This window comes from Larus michahellis, chromosome 6 (assembly GCF_964199755.1).
Source record: "Larus michahellis chromosome 6, bLarMic1.1, whole genome shotgun sequence".
Classification (NCBI taxonomy): Eukaryota; Metazoa; Chordata; class Aves; order Charadriiformes; family Laridae; genus Larus; species Larus michahellis.
Genome location: NC_133901.1, coordinates 8,720,790 through 8,736,554, shown reverse-complemented (window position 1 = coordinate 8,736,554; position 15,765 = coordinate 8,720,790). Strand labels below are relative to the sequence as shown.

At 42.5% G+C, this 15,765-nt stretch overlaps 1 protein-coding gene and 1 long non-coding RNA gene across 3 annotated transcripts; one reads left to right on the top strand and one right to left on the bottom strand.

The window, feature by feature from the left end:
* Window positions 1-1,742: 1,742 nt before the first annotated feature.
* Window positions 1,743-13,552, bottom strand: LOC141744712 (ovocalyxin-32-like). The gene is made up of 6 exons (XM_074591261.1): window positions 13,169-13,552; window positions 6,249-6,311; window positions 5,149-5,323; window positions 4,317-4,453; window positions 3,427-3,489; window positions 1,743-3,336 (listed from the first exon to the last, which is right to left on the bottom strand). The coding sequence occupies exons 1-6, from the start codon at window positions 13,385-13,387 to the stop codon at window positions 3,178-3,180; spliced, it is 816 nt and encodes a 271-aa protein (XP_074447362.1). The 5' UTR covers window positions 13,388-13,552; the 3' UTR covers window positions 1,743-3,177.
* Window positions 10,398-15,559, top strand: LOC141744714 (uncharacterized). Of its 2 annotated transcripts, XR_012587535.1 has the most exons (4): window positions 10,398-10,515; window positions 11,956-12,070; window positions 14,100-14,327; window positions 14,819-15,559. It is a non-coding gene; the product is annotated as an uncharacterized LOC141744714 (long non-coding RNA). The 2 variants fall into 2 exon arrangements; XR_012587534.1 differs by lacking the exon at window positions 10,398-10,515 and having other exon boundaries at window positions 10,992-12,070; window positions 14,819-15,557.
* The last annotated feature ends 206 nt before the right edge of the window (window positions 15,560-15,765 follow it).

Genomic DNA, 15,765 nt, shown 5'->3' with positions numbered 1-15,765 from the left:
TGGATTTATTTTATGTGCTTGCTTTCTTGGCTCTCTGTTAGAAAACCAAAGAAAAGATCTTACAATCTTACAGAATCTTACAATCAAGAGGGCGCGTTGCTGATGATGCTGAGCTTGGGAATCAGTTGAGCAGATCTTGCTCACTCATAGAAGAGAGGTAAAACAAGGGCGTCACAGTTGTGTGAGAAAGAGAAGGTATTAACATAAATATTTTTTCTTAATTACTACCAGAAGATCTACGCTGAATTTTCTTTGCGTGCTCTCTCTTCCTGACCTACTCGGCTTAACAGCATTTTTGCAGACTTCCAGTAAACAGAATGAAGTTCCAGTACAAAACTAGCGACATTCCTGGCACAGGGCTGTGGTTGATTTTTACCAGACGCAGACAGTGCGCAATGCCTTGCAGTGCCCTGGCTTCTTTTCCTCAGCCCTCGCAGAAAGACAGTGAAAATTATTTTAACCTTGAAAAAAGTACAGTGTCATAAATGCTAACTAAACACTGGCAAAATGTGGTGTAGGAGTATGATGTTGCTTTGGGCCAAATCCTTCTTGATTCCCTGTCATTCAGAGCTTTACGTTTGTGAAAATACCCAGCTGGAACTCGTTTCAAGAAAAGCCCTGCAGGTTCTCTGACATTTGGAGATTTTACTTAAACAAGCAAATATAGCACGTTTACCAAAATTCAAAGATGTCTTCTAAAAGCAGTACAAATGGAAGAAATAAACGGGGTGGTTACTATTTGAAATAAATGGGGTGGTTATTATTTTATTTATATTTTATATTATATTTATAAGCTGTTACATTATGCTTATTAGAGGCCAGTCACGATGTGAATTCCTGGCTAACGGATTCTGCCAGGTGTGTGCTGGTTCTCCGCAAATGTAACGTGGCCAATGAGAGCACGGCCTCGGGTAGCTCAGTGCGGGGACGGCTGAGGCACAGCAGGGTCTGCTCAACGTCAGCGCGAGGGAGAAGATCCGTGGGTAGTGGGAAGGCTCATGGATAGTAGGGGACAGTAGAAGAAGGACAGAAGCACTACCAAGAGACTAATTTTGGGGCACCCTGGATTTAGTTTCTTTGTGTGTGATGTTTGTTTGAGGTTTTTTTAATCAGATTTTACATAGCACTCATCTGACTTAGTTGAACTCTTCCTAGCAGAAAAGATGGAAGAGAACTATTCCTCTTGTCTATACAACCTCTTACAGATATGCGCTACACGTGGTTTTTTTTAGTGTGAAGAATTCGCTGTGAACCCATCTGAGCCTCGACTCGGATGTCTACATTGAGTTAACCAAGAATTTTACTTGAGTAAAAACTGTTATGATTTTAGGTTCCAATCCGCTGACTGAAAACTTGGCGCTAAAGAAGTTGGTGGAAATTTTGCCTTTGAATTCCAACAGGTTTAGCTACTTATCTGGAAGTTACTATGCAGTTTCTTAACTGACCTAAGTTTGTGTTGCTTATTAGTAGTGAAAAGTTACACTGATCTGGCAAGTTAGAAGTGCCTGATCCTCTGTTCCAGGTCTGGAGAGCAGTGACAAAAACAAGGTAAGGAAATGAAACTTGCGATTAAGTGCATTGCTAAAACCCTGAAGTGCAAAATCCATGTGATTTTCCTGTTTTCATTCCAAAAAACCAATGTTTCATCACCAACTTCTTTAAGAAATGTTGCCATTATAAGCTCTGATTTCATGCGTTTGATGATATGTTTTACCAGCACAAAAGAAAACACCAAAAGTATGTGAAATGCTGCGTCACTGAATTTATTGTAATGCCTATTATTTGCTGATATAAAAAGCTTCAGTCAGTGAAAGTATATCAGACTAATACAGTTGTGTAAAATGCCTGAGTTTGGGGGAGGGGGGCTTAACACATCACCCAGCCTAAAATATCCCCCAGTTAAAGCTTTCATGTTAAATACCTTAATCATCGTTACTGATTTCAGATCAATGATAGCGCAGTATACCATGAGTTATGAAGAACACAATCATCCCAGAAGGCAGAGACCATAGCCTGTTTTCCTACTTACTGATATGGACTTAATTTAACCTGCCATAAATCTTGCCAGTGGGGAAAAAAAATTACGAACTCAAGAGAGTTTGGCACAATCTCAGCAAACAAAGGCAGGACAGTGGGTCTGCTGTAAACCCAAATGGAGAATTTGGTGTGAAAGGAGAAAAACGTGTTCTTGCAGTAGGACTTCGTTGTATGTAGGATGAGTATAAGACACGGCAGTCATTAATACAAGAGCTGTTTGACGGGGCATTCTGGCAGCGGGCCGTTCCCTCACCAAACCCAAATGTGGAAATCCATCTGCACAGTGCACAGTGCCTTCCTGTCTCTGCAGTTCTGCCTGTTTTCGTTCAAGGTAATAGCAAGAACTGCAAATAGGCTAAGACAACATCCTCAATTTCCGTCTGACAAACACTGCCTTGCAGTGTTCTGGACTGGTGACAGATGGGGGACAACAAAACATGTTTTCCTTATATCAATATTTTCTGAGTTGCCTTCACAAATATGAGAGAAGAAACTTATTTTTATGTAATCTCACACTGCAGGGAACGGCGGTGCGTCAGCGGGACCAGCGCCATGCAGATGCTGGTTACTGGCTGCTCTAGGGCCTTGCGGGGAGACATTCCGCTGCCTACGCTCGTCCACATCCTTTTAAAGGCCAGACACTGGGAGAAGACGGAAAGTTGGGGTCAAACGGCAGCAGCGTGAAAGAAAACCCAACCTCGACCCGGAGTAATGGTATTTGTTTTATTGGAGACGTAAGGTAAAAATCAGCCTGTACCTATCTCAAAAAAGAAAATAAAAAAAAATTGAGTAGACAAATATTTCTTAGTGACAGATTAATACTCTTCTCAAGATTTGTACCCAAATATATTAACTTTGTTTACAAACTATGTTACTCTAAGTAACAGTAAGTTAATGACATAAAATCAACTTGTGTATGTTCATCTGTGTATATATGTAGTCACAAAGTTTTTTAGCTAGAACTGTCTAACATGAATCTTGCAGTTTAAGAAATCAGAGGAATTAATTTTGGAACAAAACAGAGTAATGAAAGCATTCAAATTCACTGTTTGACTTGTATAGAAAAATTGTTGCAATTACAGGTCTATTAACACAAGGATTTTCTCATTTAATACTTATACATAAACGTGACAATCTCTTTTAAAAATTTGCTCCCCTTTCATTTAAAATCCCAGCGGCTGATCCAGATTCCATTCCAGATCCATCTTGGAGCCCCTGGTTGTCTGAGGCACAGAAGTATTTCACTTTCAGAGGGTGACCAGGAAGCCAAGTGAGGCGCATGTGACATGAAACAATTTCCTGGAGAACAGATTTAAAAATACACATGGTTTATGATCTTTATACTGTTCCGTTGTTGATGAAAGGAGGTATGTGCTTATGCTTTCTTACCTGTGTTGGAATTTCATGGAGTAGGACAGTGTAGTCAAACTCAGTAAAATCATCTTTCCTTATCTGGGCATGTGTCAAAAAGAAAAAAATGATCAAGAACACAAGTTATATTGTTGAAGTTTAGAGTCTGCTCTGATTTAGTTGACTGCATTTAGCGTGCTTAGGGAGCAAGATGATTAGGGCTCGAGATGGCTGTGATCGTTGGCTGGAGTGAGACAGATATTCTATGTGGAGAGACAGGGAATTAAGAGCACTTCCTGCATAAAAACTTTGAAGGCGCCAGCTGCAGCGTGGCCCTGCAGTCTGACTGTTCTCTTACATGAAACTCAGATGCTAATTGAGTTTAACCGTCAAATAAATCTGAGAATCAAACCTGACTATTAATATCTCCTTCAGAGAAATCTCATTCTAAATAACTAGGGAGTAGAAACCAAATGCTTTCTATCGATCGCAGATGACTGAGGGAAACAAAGCTTTGGGAACTCCTGTTCTATATGCTGCAGGTTAATGTTCTCCAAAGAGCGCATGCCAGGTACTAGACGGATGCTACCTTCAAGCTTGGCTATGAGGGCAAAGAGTATGAGGAGCAATTTAGTATGGGGCTGATGAACTGCAGGACCAATCTCCTGATTAAACCTGCAGAAGCCAACAGATCCACTCATGCAAACAAGGAAAACTAAATTTTGTCCAAATGAGTAAAATTCTTCCACCAAACCTGGACAAAATACTTGTCCAGAGGTGGAGATACTTGTATGAAGAAGCCACTGGGATTTTGGGAGAATCACAGCCATTACAGACAGCGTGAGCTGTTGATGGTTATTTTATTCTCTGCTGCTTGGTAGACTCTGTTACCTTCTGTAACGCAGACGTGTAATTTCCACTTCACTTACCCACTGCTTCACAGACTTGACTTGTGCCATGAAGTAACCCAAGTTCTCTGTTGACTTTTCCCACATGATGTAACTGCTGCCAGCAACAGCCAAAGCCCACACTGGCTCCAGGGCAGGTTCAATATTGCCATAGCTGTCTGCAAGGGAGAAGGAGTAATACAAAAATTATTAATTCTGTCTGTTCAGTGGAAAAATGATAAACCACAGAGCACTTCAGCCTGGCATAGCACTATTCCTGGGAAGCAACTTTTCCCTCTGATGTGTTAGTCTTGAACAGGGAGGAGAGTGATGCTAAACCTGCAGTCACAGTAAAAGCATGAAAGCATGACAGAACTGAAATTGCCAAGAGACAGTATTTGCTGGGTCCCCACAAGGAGGTGAGAAACCCAATATCCATGATAATGGACGTCCTTACCTAGCCGGGAGGAAAAGAGGGACTGGGGCACTCTGTTTCCAGGGTGGAAAAAATTCTGTTAGTCATCCCTTGTGAATTTCCACCCACAGCTGGGGAAGGTGTGTGAGTTAAGGCAGTTGTTATTACTTGAGGACGTTTTATTTGAATATAAAATTGCATAGGCTTGCTTTTAAATCCAAAACACCTTCACAACGTTGTGTTGACTACTGTTGTCACTAAACGCAGCAGGATTTTTTTTCTCCCCAGGAATTGCTGGCAAGGTGGAATTGTTTTGATGGTTAGCTCTATGGTTTTAGGATGCTACTGTAAATACATTTGTCTCTGTTTTAAAATCCATGTACATTTGTTTGTATTCTTAAAAGTGCCCAGAATCTTCGAGATAAAGTGAAATATAATTGATTATTTGGAGGAATATACCTGGAATATTGTTTCCAATTATTGGCTTGGTTTGGTGCCTAATTTTTTGGTAAAGTCTGTTGTCCTCTTCCTCGATTTGCTTCTGGTCTTTGGTATGCATGCACTTGATAGTGACAACAGGCGTAGACTTTGTCTTGGGATACAACACTGTAGCAAGGCAGCTCCCAGCATTTTCCTGTAAAGGCAGGATTCAAAACTGTAATCTTTAATAGAGATTTTATTAACCAGCAACACATTCTTTAAAAAGCTCATGGTATTAACATGTGAAGATATATGTGGAGTACACGTATGTCTTCATGAGATGCTTTGTTTGAAGCTGTATGGGGGTCAAGATAGTCTTTAGATGATATAATTTTTTTTCCAGAAAAGTAAATATCTTAAAACCACAAGGCTAACGTGATTTAACAGAAGTTTTTAATCAACAAGTGTAGCTGAAATGCACTAATTAATCTTGGAAATATGTTTGAGAGTTCTTAAGAAATAACATTAATAGATAACAGGGAATTTCATTGTATGACGCTTCATCCTTAAAATAAAAATAATCTTATGTTTCATATTAAATTCTGAAAATAATCTGAATTTCATAAAATGTGTGTGTAATGAAAAAGCAGATGCTTACAGTAAAATTGCTAATGACAACTGTCTGACAGAATGAATGGGGGGGTTATAATTAAAAAGAACACACAGCTGTCAACTCTTTATTCTCGTTTTGGTGTGTGGACACAGCAGGAGCTACAGTTGCATAATGAGGACCATGCTGTGACACTGAGCTTGGACGATCGCAAAGTTTCACTCGGGCATTTGGTTGCCTGATGTGACTTAAACGAGGCAATCTCTTCAGGCAGTGAGCAAAGCAGGTAGCTACGGTGCTCTGGCCACTGGGATCCCCGACGCAGGCAGAAGACTAATTAGATGAGATACTGGAGTGATGCTAAGAGGAAGCCATGTCCCATGCAGGACAGGCAGGTAGAAGCATAAAGGTAAGTCTTTCCATTGTGAAAGATCCTTTTACAAAAGCACTTAAATGTACGCTGTTTTGTAGATGTTGAAGTTCATTTAATGCACACTGTCAGAAGAAACATGGAGGACCATAAACTCACCCCGCTTTTGTAGTCTTCGGTAGTGAACTGCAGGTAATACTTGTGACCAGAGTCTGGGATGCTCTGGAAGAGAGAAGGATTCAGCCATCAGTGTAACTATAGCCTTACGGACTGTAACTTGAGTGCTGAGGAGGAAAACGAGGGTGCCATGGCTCCCTCATGGCCTTGTAGCATCAGGAAGTTGGTCAGAAGAGAGGCACTGAGATGACCCTAGCAGCAAACACAAGGACTCTTAACAACAACAATAAATAACCTTTATATTAAGGGATGTTTTAAAGCCTTTCCTCACAGACATACGCAAGAAGAAAAATGCAGCTCAGAGTCCTTCACAGGACAGATTGATACTGAGTAACTTTAAAATAATAAAATTATGAATCAGTGTTGAGCTTCTGAGGAGGTATTTTTTGCACAGGCTATCAGAGTGACTTTGAATAAATGAATCAAATCTTGCTCACTGATTCACAGCTGAACAGGAATCACACAGGCTAATTTAATCTTAGGGATGCTAAACTTTCTAGTTTTTTTTTTTCTCTTGTGACTGGAAAGAGACTAATTTTTCCTCACAGCATGTCAAAGCAGGATTCTGACCCATCTGCTCTGTTTTGCCCTGAAAATACTAGTCATCGAGTTGCCCAATCAACTATCTGAGATTCCAGTTGTTAAGGAAAAATAAAAGAATACTCCTTGCTGATGGGAAGCAGACAGTGGCACCTCTTGTAGCACAAAACATCAGAAAAGCCTTAGAAGTGTATACCTTTGAAATCTCTCATTTTCTTGAATTTGTGGGGTTTTTTTCCTGTTGCTAACAGAAATAGTTCAGTTAACAAATTATTTTTGGTGTGGGATATCCCAGACTGTCCTGTCCCCAAGCATGCTGAAACAGAAACTAGCTCTTAGTGTCAGTCATGAAAAATACTAATTGACCTAAAACAGGATCAGTGTCTCATTGAACAGTGTAAGCGCAGAGTCTAATAAAAAGTATTTGCATTATCTGCTCTTTACTTCATTAGTCAGGCCCTTATTTGCCTACCAACTTCTATATTCACTTTTGAAATGCCTATATTTATTTTTGAGTGGGCAGTCCAAGTAACAAATAGTGTGGAAAATGTTCTATTTATTCAACCAATTGCTTGTAAAATGACATTTTGTGTCTCTTCACTGCTTGGTACATTTCCAAGCCTCTCCTTTGGTTAAATCAGCCAGAAATAAATTAAAGAAAATAAGTCTTTTTGTATACTATACTGTGATTTATAAGACAAGCTTTCTATATACAAGCCAGGTCATTTCTCTGTCTTAAAATTTGTTCCTTTTGCTTATATTACCTGGTTTAACAAAAGGCATTCTCTCAAACCTTTTCTTGCTTCTCTTTGCTACTGATGTAGGATATATTGTTACATAGGGGCATATGTGAGATAGTATGTAGAAAACGCATTTTACTGGAGAATGCAAGCTGCCTTTTCACGTGTATATTTAAGTCAAATTACTGTATTCCAGCAACAGCACTGATTTGTTAGTCTTGTTTGTTTTTAAATACAATACTTTTCAGATAAACAGGAGGGGAACTGTGGTTGTTTGCACAATTTTGAAGATCAGAACCCAAAGCAAACGTGCACACGTTTTATTTATCTAAACTTGGGCCTTTGTGTTCCCATCATACTTTCTTCCAGGAAGCCATTAATAGCAAAGTTTCATTCCAAGGGCAAGGCCATCAGCCCAGCACCTGCCTTTAGTACATACACAGAGTTATACACTGCAGATAAGAGGGCAAATTGGTTTAGTCGCTTGCTCTGCTTCCATGAACTCCCCTCTTGAAGCTTTGCAATGAGGCAAGTCTGGAGCTGGACCCAGCTGACACCAAGAAGGGAATGGAGAGAGGATGAGTTCAGACTTTGATAGCCTCTTCTCTACCTCCTCGTTCTCCCCTTCTCTCCTGCCCCCATTTTGCATATTAGCTAAAATCTTGTCCTTAAAAATGACAGGAGATTAGACATGAACAGACGCTCTGTACAGCAAAATGGTAAAAACTAGCTTTCTGAAAGGCAGGTTTACAAAAGAATCAATAATTTGTGGAGCTGAAAGAAGGGTCCAATTTCTCATCATAATCACTGCAGTTAAGTCTAAGTTTCTAATTCCTGTAAGGCTACCCAAGAGGTGTTATCTCTGTTGTTTCTGACACTATTCATTTGATCAAGTATGGGTATTTTTTTAAGCACAGTGACCTAGGCTTATTTCTTTTCTTGTCATCTGTACCGCAGATGAGAGAACCTGAAATAAAGTCAGCTAAACTACACTTCTGAAGCCAGAGAAACTTAGCTGCGATTTAACGGATGATGGTGGATGGGCTTTCTTCCTGAACCTTTTCCTCAATGGGCACAGTACAGCAGCCTGACTGCACACTCCCAGTTACAACATCAGGGTCTTAAAGACTGTAACAGAAGCTCTTTTATAGTTAAACCAGATCTTTTCTGTCCAGCATATTCAGTCATTTAAAATTTGTTCAACTTTTCTTCCAGTATTATTTGTTCTTGCGTTCGTGTCACCTGTTCTCTCTGCTGAAGAAAAAAAATCATTTTTATAGCTGTGGTAACTTTGAGAATAGTTTGCAATCAGATTCTGACAAAATATCTCAACAGGTTCATTGCATTTGCATGATATTAAGCATTAATGAAGAAAACAAAGTCAGTTGGGGCTTCTTACATACTTATTACTCAGTCTTCAGTTCTTCTCAATAGAAGGATATAGAAAAACTTCATGAGTAATGAATTGGTAAATACTCACTTTAAAAAGAATACATAATTCTGTGCTTAAGTGGTTTTTGAAGTAGATACTCTCTCTTCATTTACAAGTAGCAGTACTAGTCTCCTAGAAAGCTTTCAAGTGGTGCTGCACAGCTAAAATACGTATTCAATATGTATTTTCTGGTACACATACCAGAGACCTTCTTTGATCTTCCCAGGGAGAGCGAGAAGTTACATTTGGCATGAAATAATATTTTTACAAAAGTATTTCTAGTTTCTAAGAAAAGCATCGCTTTTATTTCCACTATTATTTTCCACTATCATCCTAAAATGCATCACTGTAAACCATCACAAGCATGAGTTAAATAAGAGCTCAGGAATATTTGACATCGCACAATGACGGCTGGCTGAAAGCAGCCAAAGATAAAAGTGTCCAAAAGAGAAGAAAACAAGTGAGTAATTCATTTTTCCACTGAATATCTGGGTCACGGGATTGTTTTATTTCCGGGCTCAAAATTAATGCAACTTCCACAACAGATTTTTAGTACTATAAAGGCCAGAATAGCAATTTAAGAGCAGTTCATTCCAGGTCCCAAAGGAGGTGGTTTCACAATTGGTTTACACTGCTCTAACTCCCCACTGGCATGGAAAGGGGTGATCCCTCTCTCACCCCTTTCCGCAGGTTTCCAGCTCTTCACCTCCATGTTTCCCCACCAGCATTTCTTCCCTGGGACCGGTTTTCAGTTGCTGGGTCAGAGGGCTGACCTGATCACTAAGTATGGAGAAGCTGACACTGCTGAGAGAGGAGTGACAGGGGTGTGCTTCGGGGGCTTGCTTAGGAGGATTCCACCTCGCAGCCCTGCCACTGTCCCTGCAAGCACGCTTAAGTGGCCTGTGGCTTCTGGAGATCCACAAGCATCCAGGTGAGCTCTCAGACTGCCCCAGGCAGGAGGGAAAAGCCAGCAGAGGTGGCTATTTTCTCTACCTCTCTGTATCTAGCTTTCCCTAGACAATTTACCCATCCTGATGCTGATTTTACTTTCCACCCAGTAACACAGGGTCCTGACTGTTGGAAACAAATAGAAATATTTTAACTGACTTCTAACATTAGGACCATAGTCCTGATATTACACTGTTCTGTGTCAAGATGAGCTTGTGAGGAGAAATATCCAGCTGTAAAATTGTATTTTATAGTCCAATTTAAGCAAATGTTGCAGGTTAGTTAAGAGATTGCCTAGCTTGACCTTTACACTTCACCTCCTGGTTCACCTACCTACGTCTCAGTTACAATTCCCAGGACAGCTTGGTATGGGATACTGCTACGACAGTTTTTTGAAAGTTTCTCTCTTTAATTCTAGGATCTTCAACTGGCACACGCTAATGCTTCTCTCCTCAAAAATGTATTTTAAAGTGCAGCTGTCAACAATTCCGTGAGATGCCTGCTGCTGTTTCCTAGAAGACACTAAAGTTAAGAAAAAACCCACATCAATGAGAAGGGACAACAAAAGCAAACTGCAGCCAATGGCAAGGTAGGAATTATTATATGTTTGGCATATCACTGCGATTTGTTGCTAGGAGAGAAAAGCACTGAAGTCTCATTTTACCTGAACTTGAAAAATCCTTCACATCTAACAGAGTTACCATACTGGCGGTTGTCTCCAGCCCTGCTTCTAATTACCACAGTTTCACTGGCTACTGGGCTAATAATGTTAGTTTTAAAATACAATGCTCATAATTAAATTCCATGATAAAATTATCCTACTTTACTAGATCCACTAATATACTAACCAACAGGAAACTATCCTTCTTTAAAAAGAAAAAAATACTTAAAAACAAAACCAAAACAAAAAACCCCAAAGAAACAAACAAAAAAACCCCAGCCCCCCAACATTTCTTTCTCTTGCATTCACATAATATAGCACATTCCTTCCAGGAAATTCTTTTCATTTTTTTACAGTAGAGGACAGGAAAGAAGGAAGTGACCATTTCTCCTCTTGTTTTCACAGAGCATGCAAAGAAAAAGGGGAAATAAACTGCAGAAAGGGGTTACAGCAAGCTCCTACGGCATCAAGTACTGTGGGGAAATAAGGCATTTCACTTCTCTATAACGAACCAATTCTTTTCTTTCCTATATTAAAAGGCAGGTGGCTGACAGTGGGTGGAAAAAATCCCTTCCCCTCCCCACAACCGGAACCACCTTGCAAATATTCAGTTACACTGGGGTTGGAAAGAGAATCTGCACTGACCTCTTACTTCTGATTCGTCTCTCTACAAAAGACCAGTGCACCGCTTCCAGAACTGCACACTACTCCCAGAGGCCATGATGTAGTTCTTAAAAGAGGCACAAGCATTTGTATGTGTAAATATATGTGCACTACCCAGTAAATACAAAAAGAGCACTTGTAAGTTTCAAGAGAAGTATCAAATATCATAGTAGGAAGAATGAAGTGTCACACTAGCACATCCATCCTCGGCACTGATTACACTCTTTGTTTACTGAGGTGTTTGGGAATGATGATGAGAACAGAGAGTTACCTAAAGGCTGTGGTCTCGGACAAATCTATAGCAGGACATCGTGTTTGCATTCCCAGATAAGGACCATCACCAATGCTATCTTTCAGTCTTGCATTACACAAAGTAATACACAAATTCCAAATCGTTATGCAGTAGTTTGTGTTTTGTCAAACTTAAATAGAAATTATTCTGGTCTGTTAAGTATTGTGTGCAATTCAAACAGGCTTCAAATTGTTTTGGAAGCACTGTCAACTAGGATATATGTTATTAAGGCTCAAGTTCAATGTTGTAAGTTCAATAGTACATCCTAAGCACTTTAGGCTGGCTTGGAATGTCTTTCTTGAAAGGGGAGATTTTACACTACAGAATATTATTCTCAATTTTAGGAGTGAGGACCTGGATTGAACAAGCTGTGCAGATGCTGAAGAATAAATGTTATGAGATCTCTTTTTCAGATGCCAGAGCCATGAAAAGGATCCAGTGGAATCCAGTGCTGCATTTGGCACTTCAGACTGGAAATCAAAACCAACCGGCCCTCGCTTTAGGGAGCTGCCCAGCAGTAGCCTGGAGGTAAAGACTAGGATGAGAGTGCTAGCTTTAAATCCCATCCACTGTGATAGCTTAGACCCTCCTCAGCTCTGCAGGAAGGTGGTGCTTTCCTTCCAGGATCTGCAGCCTTGAACAAATGTTCCTCAAAAGTTTTTGCCTGTTCTCTTACTTTCAGAAACTGAGTAAGCTGTAAAAAACCCAAACCAACCTGTGGCCAAAGGAAAAGAACCCCCGTCGGGGTACACTGGGCATGCCCTGGACATCTCCTGACAAACTCTCCATGACCTGAAAGCTCTGCCCCTGGATCTAGGACTCTCGCCCCTTTCTCTTACCTCAATTTGACATGTTTTTTGGAAGATAAAGGCATATTTTCTGATGGAAACTGCATCATCTTTAGTTGAGATCTTGATCTCCAGATACAGAAAGCCAAAGTCCTTTCCATCCCTACTCACACAAAGTCAATGCTCCCTCCAGAAGCGATTCTGCTGACAATGTTTACTTATCAAACTTTCCTTTCCATCATGTGCCCGCCATGTGCCTCAGTTTCCTCTTCCCCTCATCTGTGGGAAGCTATGTTGCTTTTGATTCCAGGTTGGGGCACTCAGAGCAACCTCGACCAACATACAGGGCACTGACCTTGGATTTGGGGCATATTTAAATCATTAGTAAGTTAATGACCTTTTGAGGTCGATCCTCACTTCCCCCTGATGGGGACCTGTTCCCCTGAGCCCCCCAAGGGAAGGGGGAGTGCGACAGCAATACCCTGAGCCCCCTGAGGGAAGGGTTGGTGGGACAACAATGCTCTGAGGGGACCCCGTGCCCTGAGCCCCCTGAGGGAAGGAGGTGGTGGGACAGCGATGCCCTGAAGGGACCTGGTGCCCCGAGTCCCTGAGAGAAGGGGCAGCCAGACAGCAGCACCCTGAGGAACGCGGGTACGTGCCCGCTACCCTCAGGGCGGCTCAGCTCCGCACCACCGCCCTGTTCTTCCATTATAAGAATTATTATTAATTGTACTTTTTCCAGTGTCACTTTAAAGACCCCGCCTGCCCGCCCGGGAAAGCCCCCTTCCCGCACCGCGCCCCTCCGGAGCCGCAGCCGCCCCCTCCGCCTTCCCCCTACCTTCAGCGTGGCCTTGCGGACCTGCCCCAGCGCCAGCAGCGCGCCGGGGGAGGCCGCCTGGAAGTTGAGGTAGTGCAGGGCCACCCGCGCCGCCCCCGCGGCCAGGCGGCTGCTGGGGTTCAGCTCCCGCTCGGCGCCGGGCGCCGCGGCCGCCAGCAGCAGCGGGCGCAGGAGGAGGAGGAGGAAGGCGGCGGGCGGCGCGGCGCGGAGCCCCTGCATGGTGCTGAGAGACGGCGGGTGATCGAGACGGCTCCACACTGAGGCGGGCTCCGCCGAGGGCCGGTACTAATAGCGGGGGGCCCGGCCCGCTACCTCCCGCCCTCCCTCCGCCCGCTGTCAGTGCCGGGAAGCGCCCGGGGAAACTCCTGTCGCTTCGGCTACTCCCCTTCCCCTCAGCCCTCCCACCTGCCTCAGCCGGGCCGGGGGGTCTGAGTGGAGTTGAGGGGGGGGGGAGCCAGAGGGCTTGAGGGGGGCCGGAGAGGTGTGAGGGGAGCCGGGGGGAGCTTGAGTGGGACCGGGGGAGTCTGAGGGGGGCCGGGGATTGTCTGAGAGAAGCTGGGGTGCTTGGCGGGTGCCGTGAGGTTCTAAGGGGAGCCAGAGGGCTTGAGGGGGGCGGCGGGCGTCTGAGGGCAGGTGGGGAGGGGGGCCGAGGGGGGTCTGAGGGGAGCTAGAGGGCTGTAGAGGGGCGGCGGGGTCTGAGGGGAGCCGCGAGGGCTTGACGGGGGCCAGGGGTTGTCTGAGGGGGAGCTGGGGGGCTGGATGTTGGGCGGGAGGAGTTCTGAGGGGAGCCAGGGAGGCTGAAATGAAAAATTCCCGGCAAAACCAAAAAGCAAGAAAAAAAGAAAACATTTTATTACAATTCACCATTCATCTTCATAGCCTGACGTAGACAGGTCTGTAATATTTTCTTTTTTTTTTTGCTCTTTTTCAGGCATTGAAGCCTCACATGAATAGCTGTGTAACTTCCTAACTATAGGATCTTCCCCAAGAGAAACAGACGCATGAGAAACTCCCTCACCCGCTGGAAACTGATCACTCTAATCCAGCTACCAAACAGATGCTCAATGTGTGTCATATAGTTAAAGTTACAACTCTCCAGTGTTAAATTCATCCAAGGTTAATTCCAAAGGCTAATGTATTCTTATTTGCCAAGAGCGAGGTGGGTATTTAACTCCAGAACAGTTTCTGGTGAATAAGGAATTAAGGCTGTTGTAAAAATAGTATAGTTATATGAGAAGACTGTTTCATCTTGATCATTTTTCAGATGAATTCATTTTGAGTCCTTATGCCCTTATTAATCGTAGAAGTTTTTTATCCCTTATCAGACGTCTCTTAAATTTCCTGGATTTAAAAGCATCACTCAGGCTTCAGTCACTTTAGCTTTCTCAGAATTTTAGATCTTACCAGAAATAGGATTACTGCCCTACCATAAGGGCAAACTAGTCCATATTCCAAAAATACCCCCTAGTTCCAAGAACTAGCCGGAGGCCCCCAGCACCCCTCAGACAACCCCCAGCCCCCTCGGCCAGGAGAGGTGTCCATGTGAGGCGAGAGACTGTCGCTCTGAGACAGATTTGCAATTATAATAACATGTGTCAGAACAAACACAGGTAATTATGTGGAAAAAACCTCCATTTATCTCTTTCTTAGCGTTACAATGCTGACAACTCGACACTTCCCAAAACTAAACAGGCTTGCTTGGAGAGAGACTCACTTTCCCTGAGATGGAGCTGAAATATTCCAAAAATTGTGCACAAGAAGCAGAAGGAAGCATTCCTCCCTGAAATAAATCTCACCAAGTGAAATTTTTTGGAACCAGTATGGTCGTATCTCTCGTAGCGTGAAGAAACTGAACTGAGACAGCAGCCCAGCAGCCAGATTCCCTTAAGATGATTTTTAGAACGCAAGTGGGATTGCTGCCTTGCTATGCCTGGAAGCATCTCTTTTGGAAAGACTGAATGTGGTATAACGTAAAAGACTGCAATACTTCCTGGGTTAAAAATGCTGAGTTTTTTTTAATGATCAATTCTATTACCATCCGAGCAGATGGGTATTAGTATGCGCAGCTGGGAATCTATTTTTATGTTTCTGCATGTGTATTGGGGCATGCTTCTGGGCTGGGACGTCAAAGAGGTAAATCAGAACTCTGTGTTAAAGATTCAAACTGCTTCTCATGGAGCGTTAAGTTGCCTGTGTTACTTTAATGCTTTTTCACAGAACTTGAAATTCAGTATTTTTGAGGCTGAAGGAATTATTACAATAAAGGCATAATAACATTCTTTATTATGCCATTTTCTGTGTTACCCAACTAATTTAATTGCCCTGACTTTGTTGGTGATTATGATTTTCCTTCCTGAAATACTTTCAATAAATAATAGTTCATATCATCACATTCTCTTGCACGCTGTTTTCTTTCTTTCTGCTAGGGTAGCTGATGCAAATGTAGTTACTCCCTTTTTTTCTTACCTTCCCAGAAACCCCGAGCTGTTTCTGTTTTGTCCCTTCTGCAGCTTCCTTTATTCCTTTTTGTTGCTTGTTAACAAATTCTTTGTTACAAATTCTTTGTAACCAAGTCTGAAGTACCTCAAGAGAAATGG

Coding starts and splice junctions, on each gene's coding strand:
- LOC141744712 (XM_074591261.1), bottom strand. CDS start 13,387: ATGCAGGGGCTCCGCGCCGCGCCGCCCGCCGCCTTCCTCCTCCTCCTC. Junction 5,324..6,248: donor CCGAAGACTACAAAAGCGGG/GTGAGTTTATGG, acceptor CTGCCTTTACAG/GAAAATGCTGGGAGCTGCCT. Junction 4,454..5,148: donor AATTGGAAACAATATTCCAG/GTATATTCCTCC, acceptor TCTCCCTTGCAG/ACAGCTATGGCAATATTGAA.